Genomic DNA, 13,848 nt, shown 5'->3' on the forward strand with positions numbered 1-13,848 from the left:
ATTTTGATATTGGGATTACAATTTCGTGCACCAGCCTGCATACGGATTAGTGGAGAATATCTTAATCAAAGTGGGTAAGTTTTTCCTCCCAGCAGATTTTGTGATTCTTGACACGGAGGAGGATGAGAATGCCTCTATAATCCTAGGAAGACCATTCCTAGCGACTGGAAGAGCTCTAATTGATGTAGAAGTGGGTGAATTAGTGCTTAGAGTGCATGATGAGCAACTAGTCTTTCATGTCTTCAAAGATATGCATTCAGCAGGTGAAGAAGAGAGGTGCATACAGACTGAGCTTATTGATCCAAATTTTCAAGAACCCCCTGATGATGCACAGCAGAATTTGCAGCTCAAACCTCCTTTGGTAACAATGAATAAAATTCCTCTAGACATCAAACCTAAGTTTGGTGTCGAGAATACATCATCCACCAAGGCGGAGGTTCCCAAAAAGAAAAAAAAATACCCAGGGAATGGAGAAACAAAAAGATTCCCACTAAGGACTTCTCCCCAGAAATGAAGGTGGTGTTGACTAGTAATCCAGTGTTCACTTATACGGTAAACAGAATCCTCTCTCTGGAGCATATTGAGCTACTTTATGAGGACACAGGGAGAAGATTCATAGTGAGGGGTGAAGAGCTGAGCCCCTATGATCCTCCTCCCTAGAGGAGCTGACCGTCAAGATGATGAGCGGGATATCGATAAACTCGATGCATATGTGGTAACATAATATATTCCTTTTCTCGATAGTGCTTTGACACGAGACCTGCAGAACCCATCCCTATTATAGTGGATAGCTTGGTTAACGGGTTCCTTTGTGATCTTGTCACATATTGTCGTCCTTATCTTAGTTGCAAATCTTACTTTCTTTGTGTAGATAACATAGAATTCATGAGCCAGTTGCAACTGCGCAAACTGCATTCCAACTCTTGGTATTTCGTCTTCCTGAAGGCAATTGTGATCCGGTAACTATGTTTCAGATAAAAAAAATCAATGCCATTAATTATCAAATCAAACATGCGGATCATGACTACACAAAATTAAACTAGAGCCCAAACCTCGTAACCAAGATCCATCTCTTCGCTTCCAACCTCAGTAATATCTGACAGTTTCATGGCCTACAATTCTAAAATAAACGCAGAAATATAATAATAATAATAATAATAATAATAATAATAATAATAATAATAATAAAAAATCCTTAGTAAATATCATGTACATAAAACTTTACTAACCGGCACAATAAATGCGATAAAAATAGAAATGAAATCAATCATCATACCCATTTTAGCTTAGAAATAAATGCATGAAAATGAAAATGACAATGATATTAATTGAATTAATTATTTCATTTTACCTATTATATAAGTATTGTAACTATTATTTATTCTCTTTCACAATGACACTGTACATCATATAGCTGAACATGCAGTACATACAACTACCATACACATAGTTCAGTGCTTGATTTCAGAGCCAATGGTAACTAGAGTTATTTTTTTTATTCATTCAATGTCCATTATGTATAATTATATACATATATTCTAATCTAAACATGCAGAAAGCAGCTTAAGTATCCCATCAGTTGATAACTCTTGCCTTTTTAATGTTCATTTTCAAATATATTCTTCATAATAATAATAATAATAATAATACCATTAGCTGTAACTCAAATTCAATATACATCACTACTAAGGTTTCAGGGAACTTATGGGCATCATGCAGAGAAACATGAGTGATTACTTATTGAGTAGTAAGGTCTCCAAATATAGTCAACTCTCATGCTTATACATACAATTTAAATTTGGTTATATAACTTCATATATTCATAAAAGATAGTCCAAAAAAGACCTAGTTTCATCCAGCGACAAATCAATATGCCATGATCACTTAATTTATGCAAAATTTCCATACACATAAGCATACCATCAATATAAAATCATCACAAATTTGGTTGAATCATGAATGTTTATGATGCATCTGGATAAGCATTAAACATAAATTAAACATGCCACTTGCATTGAGTGTAAACATCTAAATCATTTGAAAAATAATCATCTATTATCAATGTTTTGAACGTAAGTTGCTCACCTTATTCGATTGCTCACCCTCGATGATGAAATAGTCGACTATGTTTTCATGTGAATTTGATGAATTCTCATTACCGCTGGAAGATGGAACACAATCCAGCGGTTCAACCACATTGCACTTTAGTAAGAAACTTCGGCGGGGTGATGGGCGTGAAAGAGGAAGCACACTTGAGACCCTTTTATCTTGCGACGTCGACATCGGGAAGAAGGCACACACTGGCTGCGCACTATCCTCGTTGGACGTCCGGGTTGTTGTGGTGCCGCGAAGTTCGACCCACACGATAAGAACGTGGTGCTGGGCGGTGGCCTCTGCGGACGACGGCGTCAGTCGGAACAGAGTCGGCACTATGTCAGAGGCGGCTAGTGACCATGGCAGCGCTGCACCAGTGAAATTCGAGGAGAAATGAAGAGAAGGAGGTCACACCGTATTGAGAGAGGGAGGTCGTTTATTTTTTATTCTATAACTGACAGTAATTCTTATTTATTTTAAATTAGAAACTATTCAAAATTAATTAATTGTTTATAATTTAATTTTAATTTTATTTTAATTCCATTATACACATTATACAATATATATTGGCTCCTTCTACTTTTTTTTTTGGTATAAAAAATACATAAAAATTAATATTTTAGGGTGCGTGATTACACTATTACTGGACATACATACAGTTTCTTCTGGATTCACATTGGAAGACCTTTTGTGCCAAAAGGTTAAAAGGTTTATATCTAATGATATATATATATATGCATCATCGGTACGCTATTGGGTAGTTGTCTTAATAATGCATGCCACCTAGAATCAATCTTGCGAAACGATCAACTATACATATTATATGATCCGATTAGTCTAGATCAACATGAACTCACTTTAATTACTGAATCGATAGCAACGCATATGTATAAGCACGTTTTTATTGACTCGCTATAGTGGAGCATATTAATCGTCTTCTCCAATACATGTGAGATCCATTTTTAAAATATATGAAAAATCATATTTAAAATGTTATATATTTTTATAGAGTTATGGCTTATTAAAAAATTATAAGTTATTAAAAGGTTGTGATTAATAGATGTTTTTCTTCATGAGTATGATGATGCATGAATTTAGTGTCTAATAAGAATTAATGACAAAATAAAATACATCAATCCACACAAATATATACACTAAATGGCATAGATCTTTGATACATGAGTGCTTCTCTAAATGCAAAAGATCAAATTAAAACAAAGATAGACAGAGAGATAGTAACATATCATCCAATGTGAGCTTGTTCTCGTGCATGTACTAGGCTTCTAGTAGCAACTGCTAGTAACTAATATATATTTGGGTTGGATCGAAGTTCTGTCAGCACGCCCAATGTAGTGCACAAAACGTGCTTTAATGGATAATAATGACTCCGATTCCTCCAAAGGCTATATGAAAAAATATATAATATTTCATTTTTTGAATGACGAATGGGGCAAATGAAAACAAGGAAAACCGTATTCACTATTTTGTATGATATAAAGAAAGACATTATTTCGCCGATGACCGATGTGATTCCAATGGCGAAGAAGGTTTACCCTGCGGCAGAGGCCTCATGTTCTGGAAAATACACAGTTTGGATGAAATCGCTTGTGTTCCACTCTAACGGCTGCACTGTGTATGATTCAAATGGTGACATCGTTTACCGCGTTGATAACTATGACAAAAAGGGAGCAACTCAAGTTAACCTTATGGATCTACGAGGCACACTTGTCTGTTCCATTCACAAGGTACGTAGGTATCAACCAATGGTGACTTTCATGCATGCATGAAGCAATATATAGTGATCTTTGATTACTGTTGTTGCAGAAATTACTTGCTTTTGGACGATGGGATGTTTATAGATGCAATGATTCTGATTCCGATTATACAAGGCAGCAACAGAAAACGAAGAAGAAGCCATGGTTTGAAGTGAAAACAAGTTATAAGATGATGATTACGGGAAGAGTAGCCCGTTGCCAAGTCACTACTATAGGCTGCCAAAAATATTGCATACACAGAATCTGTAGCAAAACATCAGGGTTTATGATCTTCAATATGAAGAACGGACACATAGTCGCAAATGTAAGTATTAAATTACTTCTTTGTATTGATTTTAATAATAACTAATTGATTGTTTGTTTGAGTGTGCAGGCAAAGCAAAAGCAGACATGTTCAGGGATATTACTGGGGAAGGATGTTCTAAGGTTGGATGTGGAAGGAGACATAGATCACTCTCTTATAATGGCCTTTGTCACTGTATTTGCTCTAGTCTGCGGCTCAATCTAATCAAGTATGTAATTCAATCAAAAGAAACATAAATATATAGTTACAATAAAAGAAAAGTGGTGATTGTACATTATAGTATGTAAGCGAGTGCCATTGGTAAAGAAGATACAACACTTTAATATTACAGATTCAGCATCAGGATGCAAAAATCAAGGTCAATAAAAAGGGAAGATAGGTACACATAATTTTGGCAATTTATTCATTATATAACACATGTATTTGGATGAAAGAAGAAGAAGAAGTATTAAGTAATTAGTACTAATTAGGGTTTGTTAATAGTCTTGAGGTTGAGGTTGAGGTTGCGCAGGGTCATAACAAGCTGTTGTCTCTCACCTTCTACCTCTGCAAATTTGAGGCTCATTTCTAAGTATCTCTCTTGCATCTCTTTTAGTTCGCTTTCCATTGACTTGTTTCTTTCCGTCAACTCACTTACCATCTCCTTTTCATCACATACATCTTTTGAAGAAATAATGCTTAAATCCTGAGAAACCTGTTTCATCAAGTCCACGTCAATGTTGAACTATAACAATAATAATTAATCTGTTGATAATTTGATATATAATACATGCCAACAACTCAACAAGCTATAGCTCAAATAGCATAGTCTCCCGTACCCATTTAGAGGTTGCAGGTTCGAATCTCCATATCTTTAGTTAAAAAAAAAAATTGATACATAATACATACCTGCTGCAAAGCAATAATCTGATTGAATTCCTCCACTTTATTCTCCAACTCGTCAATTTTGGTCTGGAGTTCCTTCTCCTTATTCAAGAATGAACTTGATGAACTCTCCAATGCTTTTTCCTTTGACTTTACAAGGCCCTGCTTAATCAACATGGCCACCTCAATTGCCAGAAATACTAATTATTCTCCTAATACTTAAACAGGAATTCAAATTTTTCTTTAAGAAATTCTCCAATGAGTTAGTATTACCTCAAGCATTTTGATTTTTTCCCTCAGACTTGCCATGTCTTTTGAATTCTGAGGAGCTGAAGCAGTTTTCTTGTTCTTCAAACTATCCTTAAGCCTCCTCTCCATGCTGCTTAACGCATCCTCCTTCTTCTTGATCTCACTCTTCATCTGCAAAACTTGCTTCCTAAGTTTTTCTTTCTCCGCCGCCTCTTCCGAAACTGAACCTTTCAACTCACTGTATTGAGCTCTAACTGCTTCCACCTCCTTCTCCAATCGCCTAGCCTCGTTAACTGACTGCTCTGCTTCCTTCTTTAACAATGCAATCGTACTCACCAGTTCATTTCTTTCGGCACTTCCTCTCTGTAACATTTCCTCGGATTCCTCCATCGATTTCTTCATTAGTTCCAACTCATCTCTACGACTTTCATTTCCTTCTACTTGCTCGCGTAACCGCCAAATCTCTCCGTTCAGATCTTCATTCTCTGCCTTAAGCACTCGAATCTTCTCAGAGAAATCGCTACCAGCTTGTTCCCCGTTCTTCTTCTGATCTTCTAGCTGCTTTGTCTTGTCCTCGATCTCCAGCTTCATCTGTTGAATCTGAACCGTCATTGTATTCATTTGATTTGAGAGATCATCGAGTTTTAAATCATAATCAGATTGAAGCAACTGAATCTCTTGTTTAGCTTTTCGCAGCATTTCTTCTAGTAAACTCTTCTGCGAACGCAGTTGGCTCGCTTCTTTCAATGCTTTCATGGCAGCTTTCTCATTGGCGTCAAATGTGGAGGTCATTTGAGACGAGAGCCTTCTAAACTCCTCTTGCAGCCTCTCGGCAGTTTTAGCATTCGCCATTCTTGTCTTCCGCAAAGCTTCCTCTGCTTTGATGGCTCTCTGCTCATGTTCAACTTTGTCGCGCGTCACTGCTTCTAGGTCAGCTTCGAATCCATGTTTCTTCTTATCGAATTCTTCCTCCAATCTCCTGATATGCGTTTCGAGTTCCTTAATAGTAGCAAGAGAATTCGAGAAATCTTCTGACTGTTCTTTGAGTTGCTTCTCTAGATTCTCAATATGCATTTCAAGATCAGGATCATTATTATTAGGAGGAGGAGGAGGAGATGAACATTCATAATGCATTTTCAATTGTTCTTGAACTTGGCTTTGCTCAAGCTTATACACAATGCTATGATTCTCCTGTTTCAATATCTCATAGTCTAATGCAAGTTGTTCCAGTTGTACCTCTAAATCATCTTTGTCCCTTCTGTACATCTCTATTTCACCATATAGGTCTATAATCTTCTTCTCAAGTGCTTCTGTATCGTTATTACCGTTGCTTTGTCTCTGTACAAGCTTCTCCATTTCTGTTTCTACTAGCTCCTTGGAGTCTTTGTTATTACACTGTGATTGCTCCAGCATTTCTTCAAGGTCCTGCACAGCAAGAACCAGTTCAGCATTTGATTCTTGCATCTTCTTTAACTGTAGCCGGAGATTGGCGTTCATGTCCTTTTCATAACTCAATTCCTGCCGGATTTCTTCCACGAAAGCGCCGAGATCTCTGGTTTCCAATTGCGACCTGCTTCGCAATCTGGCCTCGTCCATTCGCTTGTGGAAAGACTTGAGATTCTCACATTCCAACTTGAATGCGTCTCTTTCTTCTTTCAAGATAAGGATTTCCTTTGAGAGGTCTTGCCCTCTTTTGGTTTCCTTCACAATCTGCTTTCTAAGGGTCTGTAGTTCCATGTCTGACACATCCACATGCCTAGCCAATGCAGCAAGCTCAGCCTTGAGTTTTTCAGTCTCTGTAGGATGTGATTCTTCGGAATCTTCCTTTGGAATGTCATGGTTGGAGCCGTTTGTCGAATCGCCTGGTGGCCAATCAAAGTGTATTCTCTGATGCATATCATCATGCATCTGTGTTGTGGAGTCACTGATAACAAGTTTTTGAGATTTTGAATTGTGGCTCATACCTGAAAGAAACACATTTTTGCTGGAATGGATGTTCTTTTTTCTTTTCAGTCCAAGTTTTCGGGGACTATCAAGTCCAGAGCTGTCATCTGAACTTGACAATGTAGTGTCAGATTCACTAGATGTGCTGCAATTAACACTCAATTCTTCTGTATTGTTCATTGCTTTGGCAGTGACTTCCTGTGAAAAACAAGAAATTGTACAATTAATACATGAAATGAATGAATTTTCATGAAAAGCACATCATTGTTGAAGTTATATGACATTATTATATATGAAGTAGAGTCAGGAAAATATAATTCCAAGGCTTACTTCAGAAGAGTTGCTTCTAGTGCTTTCATCTATGTCTGCATTGCTTAAATGGTTGCTTATGATCCAATCATGGGATTTTTGTTTGGCATCTTCACATTCCTCTTCTTCTCTGCAAATGTTATTGGCATCAAAAAAATTTCACTATGGGACAAATTCTATAACCTAAAATATGAAAATGATCATGGCAATTCCCAGTTACCTTTGATCACTATTTTCTTGAATCCTCTGGATGGATACCTGTTTATTAAGCAACAGAAGAAAAACTAATGAGAATGCCATTGCCTTGACTTATGTTTCACTCAAATCTTTAAATTAGGTAGCACTCAAGTTTCAAGCAACCTTATATATGGAAAAATAGATATTAAATAAACAAAAACAAAAAAAACTAACATGCAAAAGAGCATCAGAATGAGAAACCCTGATGGGAAGAGAGAGATAGGATGGTTTTGTGGCCTCAGCATAGTCAGCAATATTTATAGAAGCCTCCCCAATGGGGCTACCTTTTGATGAACCCTGCATATGAATTAAAGCAAAAATGAGATCACATTCTGATAAACAAAAACAAACAAGAGCGAGTTAATGAATGTATACCGTTGAAAGCAAAAATTGATATAATTTATCAGTGAATTTGCCAGTCTTTGGGTCTTGAATGAACTTGACAGTTTCATATACAGGATTATGCCATGTACAAACTCCATTTCTAACTGTAACTTGATCCAATCTGGTGGTTGGTTTTCCAAAGTCCCCTGGAACTATTGACAGCACCAATGCATCCACCCCACATTCATTCACCTGAAAAATTGTTACATCCCCCAACAACTTCATTCTAATACCATTTAAGAAGCAAAATTCAAATGAAAAGGAATAGGTGAGTTTGAATTATTCATCCTTGATCCTTAAGAAAATGAATGAAACCTGTGTGAGATGGAAATGGAGCTTGAAAAGAGCTTTGACTCTGTTCCTGTCGGTCCACCATCTTGCAGAACGAAACATGTCTCTTTTTGTGTCTCACTCTTCACTCATCCACATAGAATGGAAATGCCACACACAATATCACAAGTGCAACTCAGAAATGATGAATTGTTTCCAAAGATCTGAATTTTCTGGTTGCTTTGCTGCTATATATGTTGGCACCAAATTAAAGTTGTTTTGAGAAATACATGTATTGTGTGTATTGGTCTGAAGAGTTAGATGGCGGTTTATGCATGAATCTGTATTGAAATAGAAGCTTCTCTTTTCACAAACAATTAATTAATCATTCATGTTTATTTTTTATTATCAAGAAAAGTTTTATGTGTTTAGCTATTTTCACAATCTTGTATTTTCTATGGAACATGACAATAACGTATCTTCTCCTCCTTTTTTGACATGGATAGGTATTGTCGCCTTTTCTTTTTGTATTAAATTGAAATACAAGAATTCACATGCTTAGCCTTACCCATTACATTACATGTGATATATCAGTCCGCTTTTCTAAGTTTAACTAGAAAAATAATAGAAAAAATAACCTAAAAGGAAGTGGTTAGAGACCTAGAGTAATCCATAGGAGAAGAAATTTTGTTTTGCCCTTGAAAGGGAAGTTATATTTATATATATAACCGTCAACAGTTTGGGTTTTTCTCATAATCCTGAAGTCTTTGGGGGTGTTTCTAAGATATGTTTTTTTAAGATGGTGAGAAAACTTTGAATCCAGACAAAAAGGAACAAGTAAGAAAGATGGTTCGTTGGGTTCAGTAATGATATCGTAGAAGATAGGGTTCATAAGCTGAGGTAGTTACACTGGTTAGCTAGCTAGGGCCTAGAAGTTAGGACATTCCACAAAGTAAGCTTTGTCATGCTATGCCTCTACGATACATGAGAATCAAAGGGTTTTTTTTTTCTTTTTGTAAATCTTTTTAATTACAATGAAAGGAGAAGTAACAATCCATAGTGTTTGATCTGTAATCATAAATAAAATGTGTGCTACCTGTAGAAGGATATGAATTAATATTGGTTGAGACTTGAGATAGTTATCCAACTGTATGTGAAGCTTTGAACGGAATTTATTGTCATATATCCATGGATTCAAAAGAATTTGACAGGGTATCATTGGATTCCTTTAGGGAGTGATTATTTTCATCTAAAAATAAAATTTAATCGGTCACATTGACGACAGTTAAATTTCAACGATTATGAATAAAAAAACTACGATATGCGAAGATAATAAATAGTTTCATAGGTTTGTTTAATTTTTAAACTTTTATATATATATATATATATATATATATATATATATGTCGATATTTTAATTGTTATTTTTAAATAAAAATATTTTTATACAACTAGTGAACAAAAGAAAATTATAAGTTTTTTGGTATTATGAAAGAGAAATATTAGGTGATCGTTAAAATTTTTTGTTTTGGCCGTCAACTTAATTTTTTTAGTCTAGTAATAATATAATAAATTTTAGCTCATATTTTTAAACTTTTATAATTAATAATAAATTTTGATAGTTTTCTAATATTTTTTGCTATGATATTTACAAAAAGATAAAATAACTATTGTAACAAATTCTAACAAATCCTTAATAAAAACAACACAAGAAAATGAGCATCGCTATATATTATTACACAAAAGGAAATATATAGATTTAATAAACTGTTTCTATACGAATGAAAATACATGCTAATTAGAGCACCAACAATATTAATAGCTTTGAGAGAAAGCCAATAGAACCTGCTATATACTAATAGCAGCCTTTGTGCCAAAGCACATACAGTTATACACGACCAAATTTATGTCTTCTTCTTCCTCCTCCTTGCTTCCTAAGCATCCATCACTTTATTAAATTATACTTTTTTGGCGACGTCTTGACTTAAAGACCGTCTATACTCGAAATGAATATGAAAATATTCACCAATAATAATACAGAAATAAAATCAAGACATATACATATAGTAGTGGCTTATTAGGTCTAAAACTAATTGGCATCTTAGGCTGCAAGTTATAAGTCATTAGTATTAAGTCTCACATTGTCTAAAATTAAAAACCTAGATAATCCTTATAACTGTGAGGTAACTTTTACTTTTTGAATTAGTTTTTAGGATAAATTAAGTCCACTTAATTTTTTATAATTAGAAATTAGAAATATAATTATTTATTTACTTTTTGGTATGGACTTAAATTTTTTTTAGACACATTTGGACACACTTAAATACCATCACGTGTCGGTGTGTTCAGTCTTATTCTTAATATATATTTTTTAAAATAAATTTAGATATAGTATATATTATTATTTATTAAAACAAAAGATATTTAAATACTTGATATAATTAAAATAAAATATTAAAAAATACTTTATATTTTATATATATGTGTGTCTCATATTTTATAATATTTTAAAATTCATGTGTCAGCGTGTCTTATGTCGTGTCTTATTCTATATCCGCGTCAATGCATCATAAATCTGTTATATATTGATTAAGATAAATATGCTCTATTAATAAGTAACTCGCGCCCATGCCCCTGCAATTAAGTATGCAACTATTAAAAAGTGAATAAACTAATTTAACAATCTCAAACCATCTTATTAAAAGCTAATTATATGATAAAAAAATATTATTTTAGTACTAAAATTAATAACCACCACATATTTATGTATAAATATGTGTTGTTTAATTTATTTTTAATATATATCTTATATTTTAATATATAATTTATATTAATAATTAATTTTTGTGTATATCTAACATGGTTGTTTTATGATATGCATTTTCTTGAGATGGTAACGACTACATACCGTGATCTAGTAATAAAAAGTGATATTATTTGAGTTTTAGGTGAAGGTTTTTTTTATTTTAGCTGAATTTCAAAGAATTATTACTAATTGAAAATGAGTTGGATGCAAATCTAAGGATCCAGAAAATCAATGAAACATTGACTTCATAGATATATTTTTTAAATAAATGGATGAATCACACCCTAAACCAGATGCTACCGTGAAAGGATCTTGTTGATGGATTTATAAATAACTATTATTATAGCTCATATCCCCTCATTGCTTTCATTTCAATTAGTCTAATATAATTGAATTTATTATTCTAAATTGTGAGGATTATTTTTATACACACACTATCATTAAAAATATACATTCGTCGTGAGGTTGATGGATTTACTGTGACTGCAGTTGAGGACAAAGGTGGTTTCGTTTTTGGGCCCACAAATGACGAATATCTAAAATCACGATGTACCTAAACATATATAATAACAAAAAGCACATTATATTATGGTGTAAATTCAGTTGCAGTCGACTTTACATGAAGTTGATAACTGACAACCGTTAAATGATTTGATTGATTTGACTAAATTTTCATCTAATGACTCTCGGCTAACAATTTCACATGAAGTTAATTGCACCCGAATTTTTACAACAAATATATTTGGGTAACATTCAATGTTAGTTGCATGTACATTGTTAGGAATTAGGCATATTATACCCTTCCTTGATAACAAAATGATGAGCACCAATAAAAACATGGATTTACGGGGATCGATGGTGACGAAACTTACACATCCAGAGATTTGCAGAAGCAGTGGTACGTACGTGGAGGGCGATCTCAAATGAAGCTCAGATAAGTCGATGTATATATCATGCTTTTAATTTATTACTTGACTTTAAAGCTGCTTATTATTATGTGTATATGTGTGGTGAGTGGAAGACTATATAAGTTATTAGTCAATATATGAGTAAAGTGCATTATTCGATTGGGTCCAATTTCAATGCATAATGCGTGTATTTGCAGTCACTAGCTAGCAGCTACCGAATTGGAACAGAACTCAATTCATCAATGAATACAGAATATACTCATCACCAACACCAAGCATCGGTTACAAATAAAGCATACAGATCTAGGTACACCATACCATATACCATACCATAAATTTATTTAAAAATTTGAAAATATATTTACGCATAATAAATAACAAATGCTAGAAGTAATAGTGTTCATATAAAGTAATAATAGCTTTTAATACCCCATATATTGCCTTTATTTTGAAGAGTGCCAAATAACTTATTTATTATTGCTTAAAATAATGGGGAAAAAATTGTGTTTGAAGTTTGCTAGTTTTATAAAAGAGTAATGCTACATTGCCAAGAAATATTATCAGTTTTTGTCAATACTTAGCCAACAATAATTTATACTTATATTTATAAGAATTTTACATATAAAAATCATATAATTTACACTTATATTTATCAGAATTTTATATACATAAATCAATATAATTTATATTCATATCTTTTCAGAATTCGTACATATAAATTAATAAAATTTATTTATTAAAGATAATTTAATATTTGTACTAATTAAATAATAACTAAAAATATTAAAAATTACTGATTTTTACAAATTCTCCTTATAAAATGATCCAAATATAGAAATTAGTCTACAGTGCTATAATAATGAGGCAAATGATAAGCAACTCAAAGTATACGTTATTGCATAATGAAAAGCAAAATTAGATAATAAAGCAAATATGTGATATTATGATAATGAAAAAGCAACATATTAAGTTTACATAAGTAACACAGACCTAATATTAGATGTTAAAATTTTAGTAGACCTTATTTTTGGTTATCAATCATTATTGACCTTCAAAGGGATGATTCAAAAAGTACCAAAGCAGCCATTTACAATGAATGGGTTCATAAGCAGCAGATTATTGATCCTTAATCACCAACTGATCATGAAAAGAATGAAGATTGTGTTCAAGATTGGATTGATTAAGCAAACAATTCAACATATATATGTTAATTATAGGATACTTATTGTTATTGGTTGTTGGAGACAGGCCCATCTTGTACTTATGAGACACAAAAGTTGTAACCATAAAGATGTATGTTTGATGCTAGCTTATAATAATGATGATGTTAATTATTTGCATAGAAACATCATTGCAGGCTAGTTTGGTCCCATTCCACATTTTCAGCTAGGTTATTCAACCTTATTAATCCGCTTTTCTCATTATGATTTCCACTTTTGATCCTTATAATAATATATCTAGTGATTTTTTTCTTTTTCCAAGTCTAAAAGCAAGAATTTGTTAAATAATTGACGAATTTGTCTGGCTTCTTTCCTTTCACATCAAGAGTTCTTAACTTCTAATTCGCAAAAGCATTGTTGAGTCACAACTTGAGCTATATATACAACCAGAAGTAGACATGAATTCAACAAATTACAAATATTAGAGCAATTATTCCGTGCCCATAAATAGATTTAGTTATTATGATTTATTTACAAATAAACT

General features: G+C 33.3%; 2 protein-coding genes across 4 annotated transcripts; one reads left to right on the top strand and one right to left on the bottom strand.

Annotated features, from left to right (window-relative positions):
- Positions 1 to 3,414: 3,414 nt before the first annotated feature.
- On the top strand, positions 3,415 to 4,562 carry LOC112801488 (protein LURP-one-related 4-like). The gene is made up of 3 exons (XM_025844247.3): positions 3,415 to 3,839; positions 3,919 to 4,173; positions 4,243 to 4,562. The coding sequence occupies exons 1-3, from the start codon at positions 3,540 to 3,542 to the stop codon at positions 4,375 to 4,377; spliced, it is 690 nt and encodes a 229-aa protein (XP_025700032.1). The 5' UTR covers positions 3,415 to 3,539; the 3' UTR covers positions 4,378 to 4,562.
- Positions 4,387 to 9,124, bottom strand: LOC112801487 (uncharacterized). 3 transcript variants are annotated; one of them, XM_072237214.1, is made up of 9 exons: positions 8,476 to 9,124; positions 8,152 to 8,352; positions 7,951 to 8,073; positions 7,760 to 7,797; positions 7,561 to 7,669; positions 7,251 to 7,428; positions 5,311 to 7,148; positions 5,062 to 5,202; positions 4,387 to 4,867 (listed from the first exon to the last, which is right to left on the bottom strand). In XM_072237214.1, the coding sequence occupies exons 1-9, from the start codon at positions 8,551 to 8,553 to the stop codon at positions 4,640 to 4,642; spliced, it is 2,934 nt and encodes a 977-aa protein (XP_072093315.1). In that variant the 5' UTR covers positions 8,554 to 9,124; the 3' UTR covers positions 4,387 to 4,639. The 3 variants fall into 3 exon arrangements, with proteins under 3 accessions (XP_072093315.1, XP_025700030.1, XP_025700029.1); XM_025844245.3 differs by having other exon boundaries at positions 5,062 to 5,199; positions 5,311 to 7,428; XM_025844244.3 differs by having other exon boundaries at positions 5,311 to 7,428.
- Between the last annotated feature and the right edge of the window lie 4,724 nt (positions 9,125 to 13,848).

This window comes from Arachis hypogaea, chromosome 5, assembly GCF_003086295.3.
Source record: "Arachis hypogaea cultivar Tifrunner chromosome 5, arahy.Tifrunner.gnm2.J5K5, whole genome shotgun sequence".
Taxonomy (NCBI): Eukaryota; Viridiplantae; Streptophyta; class Magnoliopsida; order Fabales; family Fabaceae; genus Arachis; species Arachis hypogaea.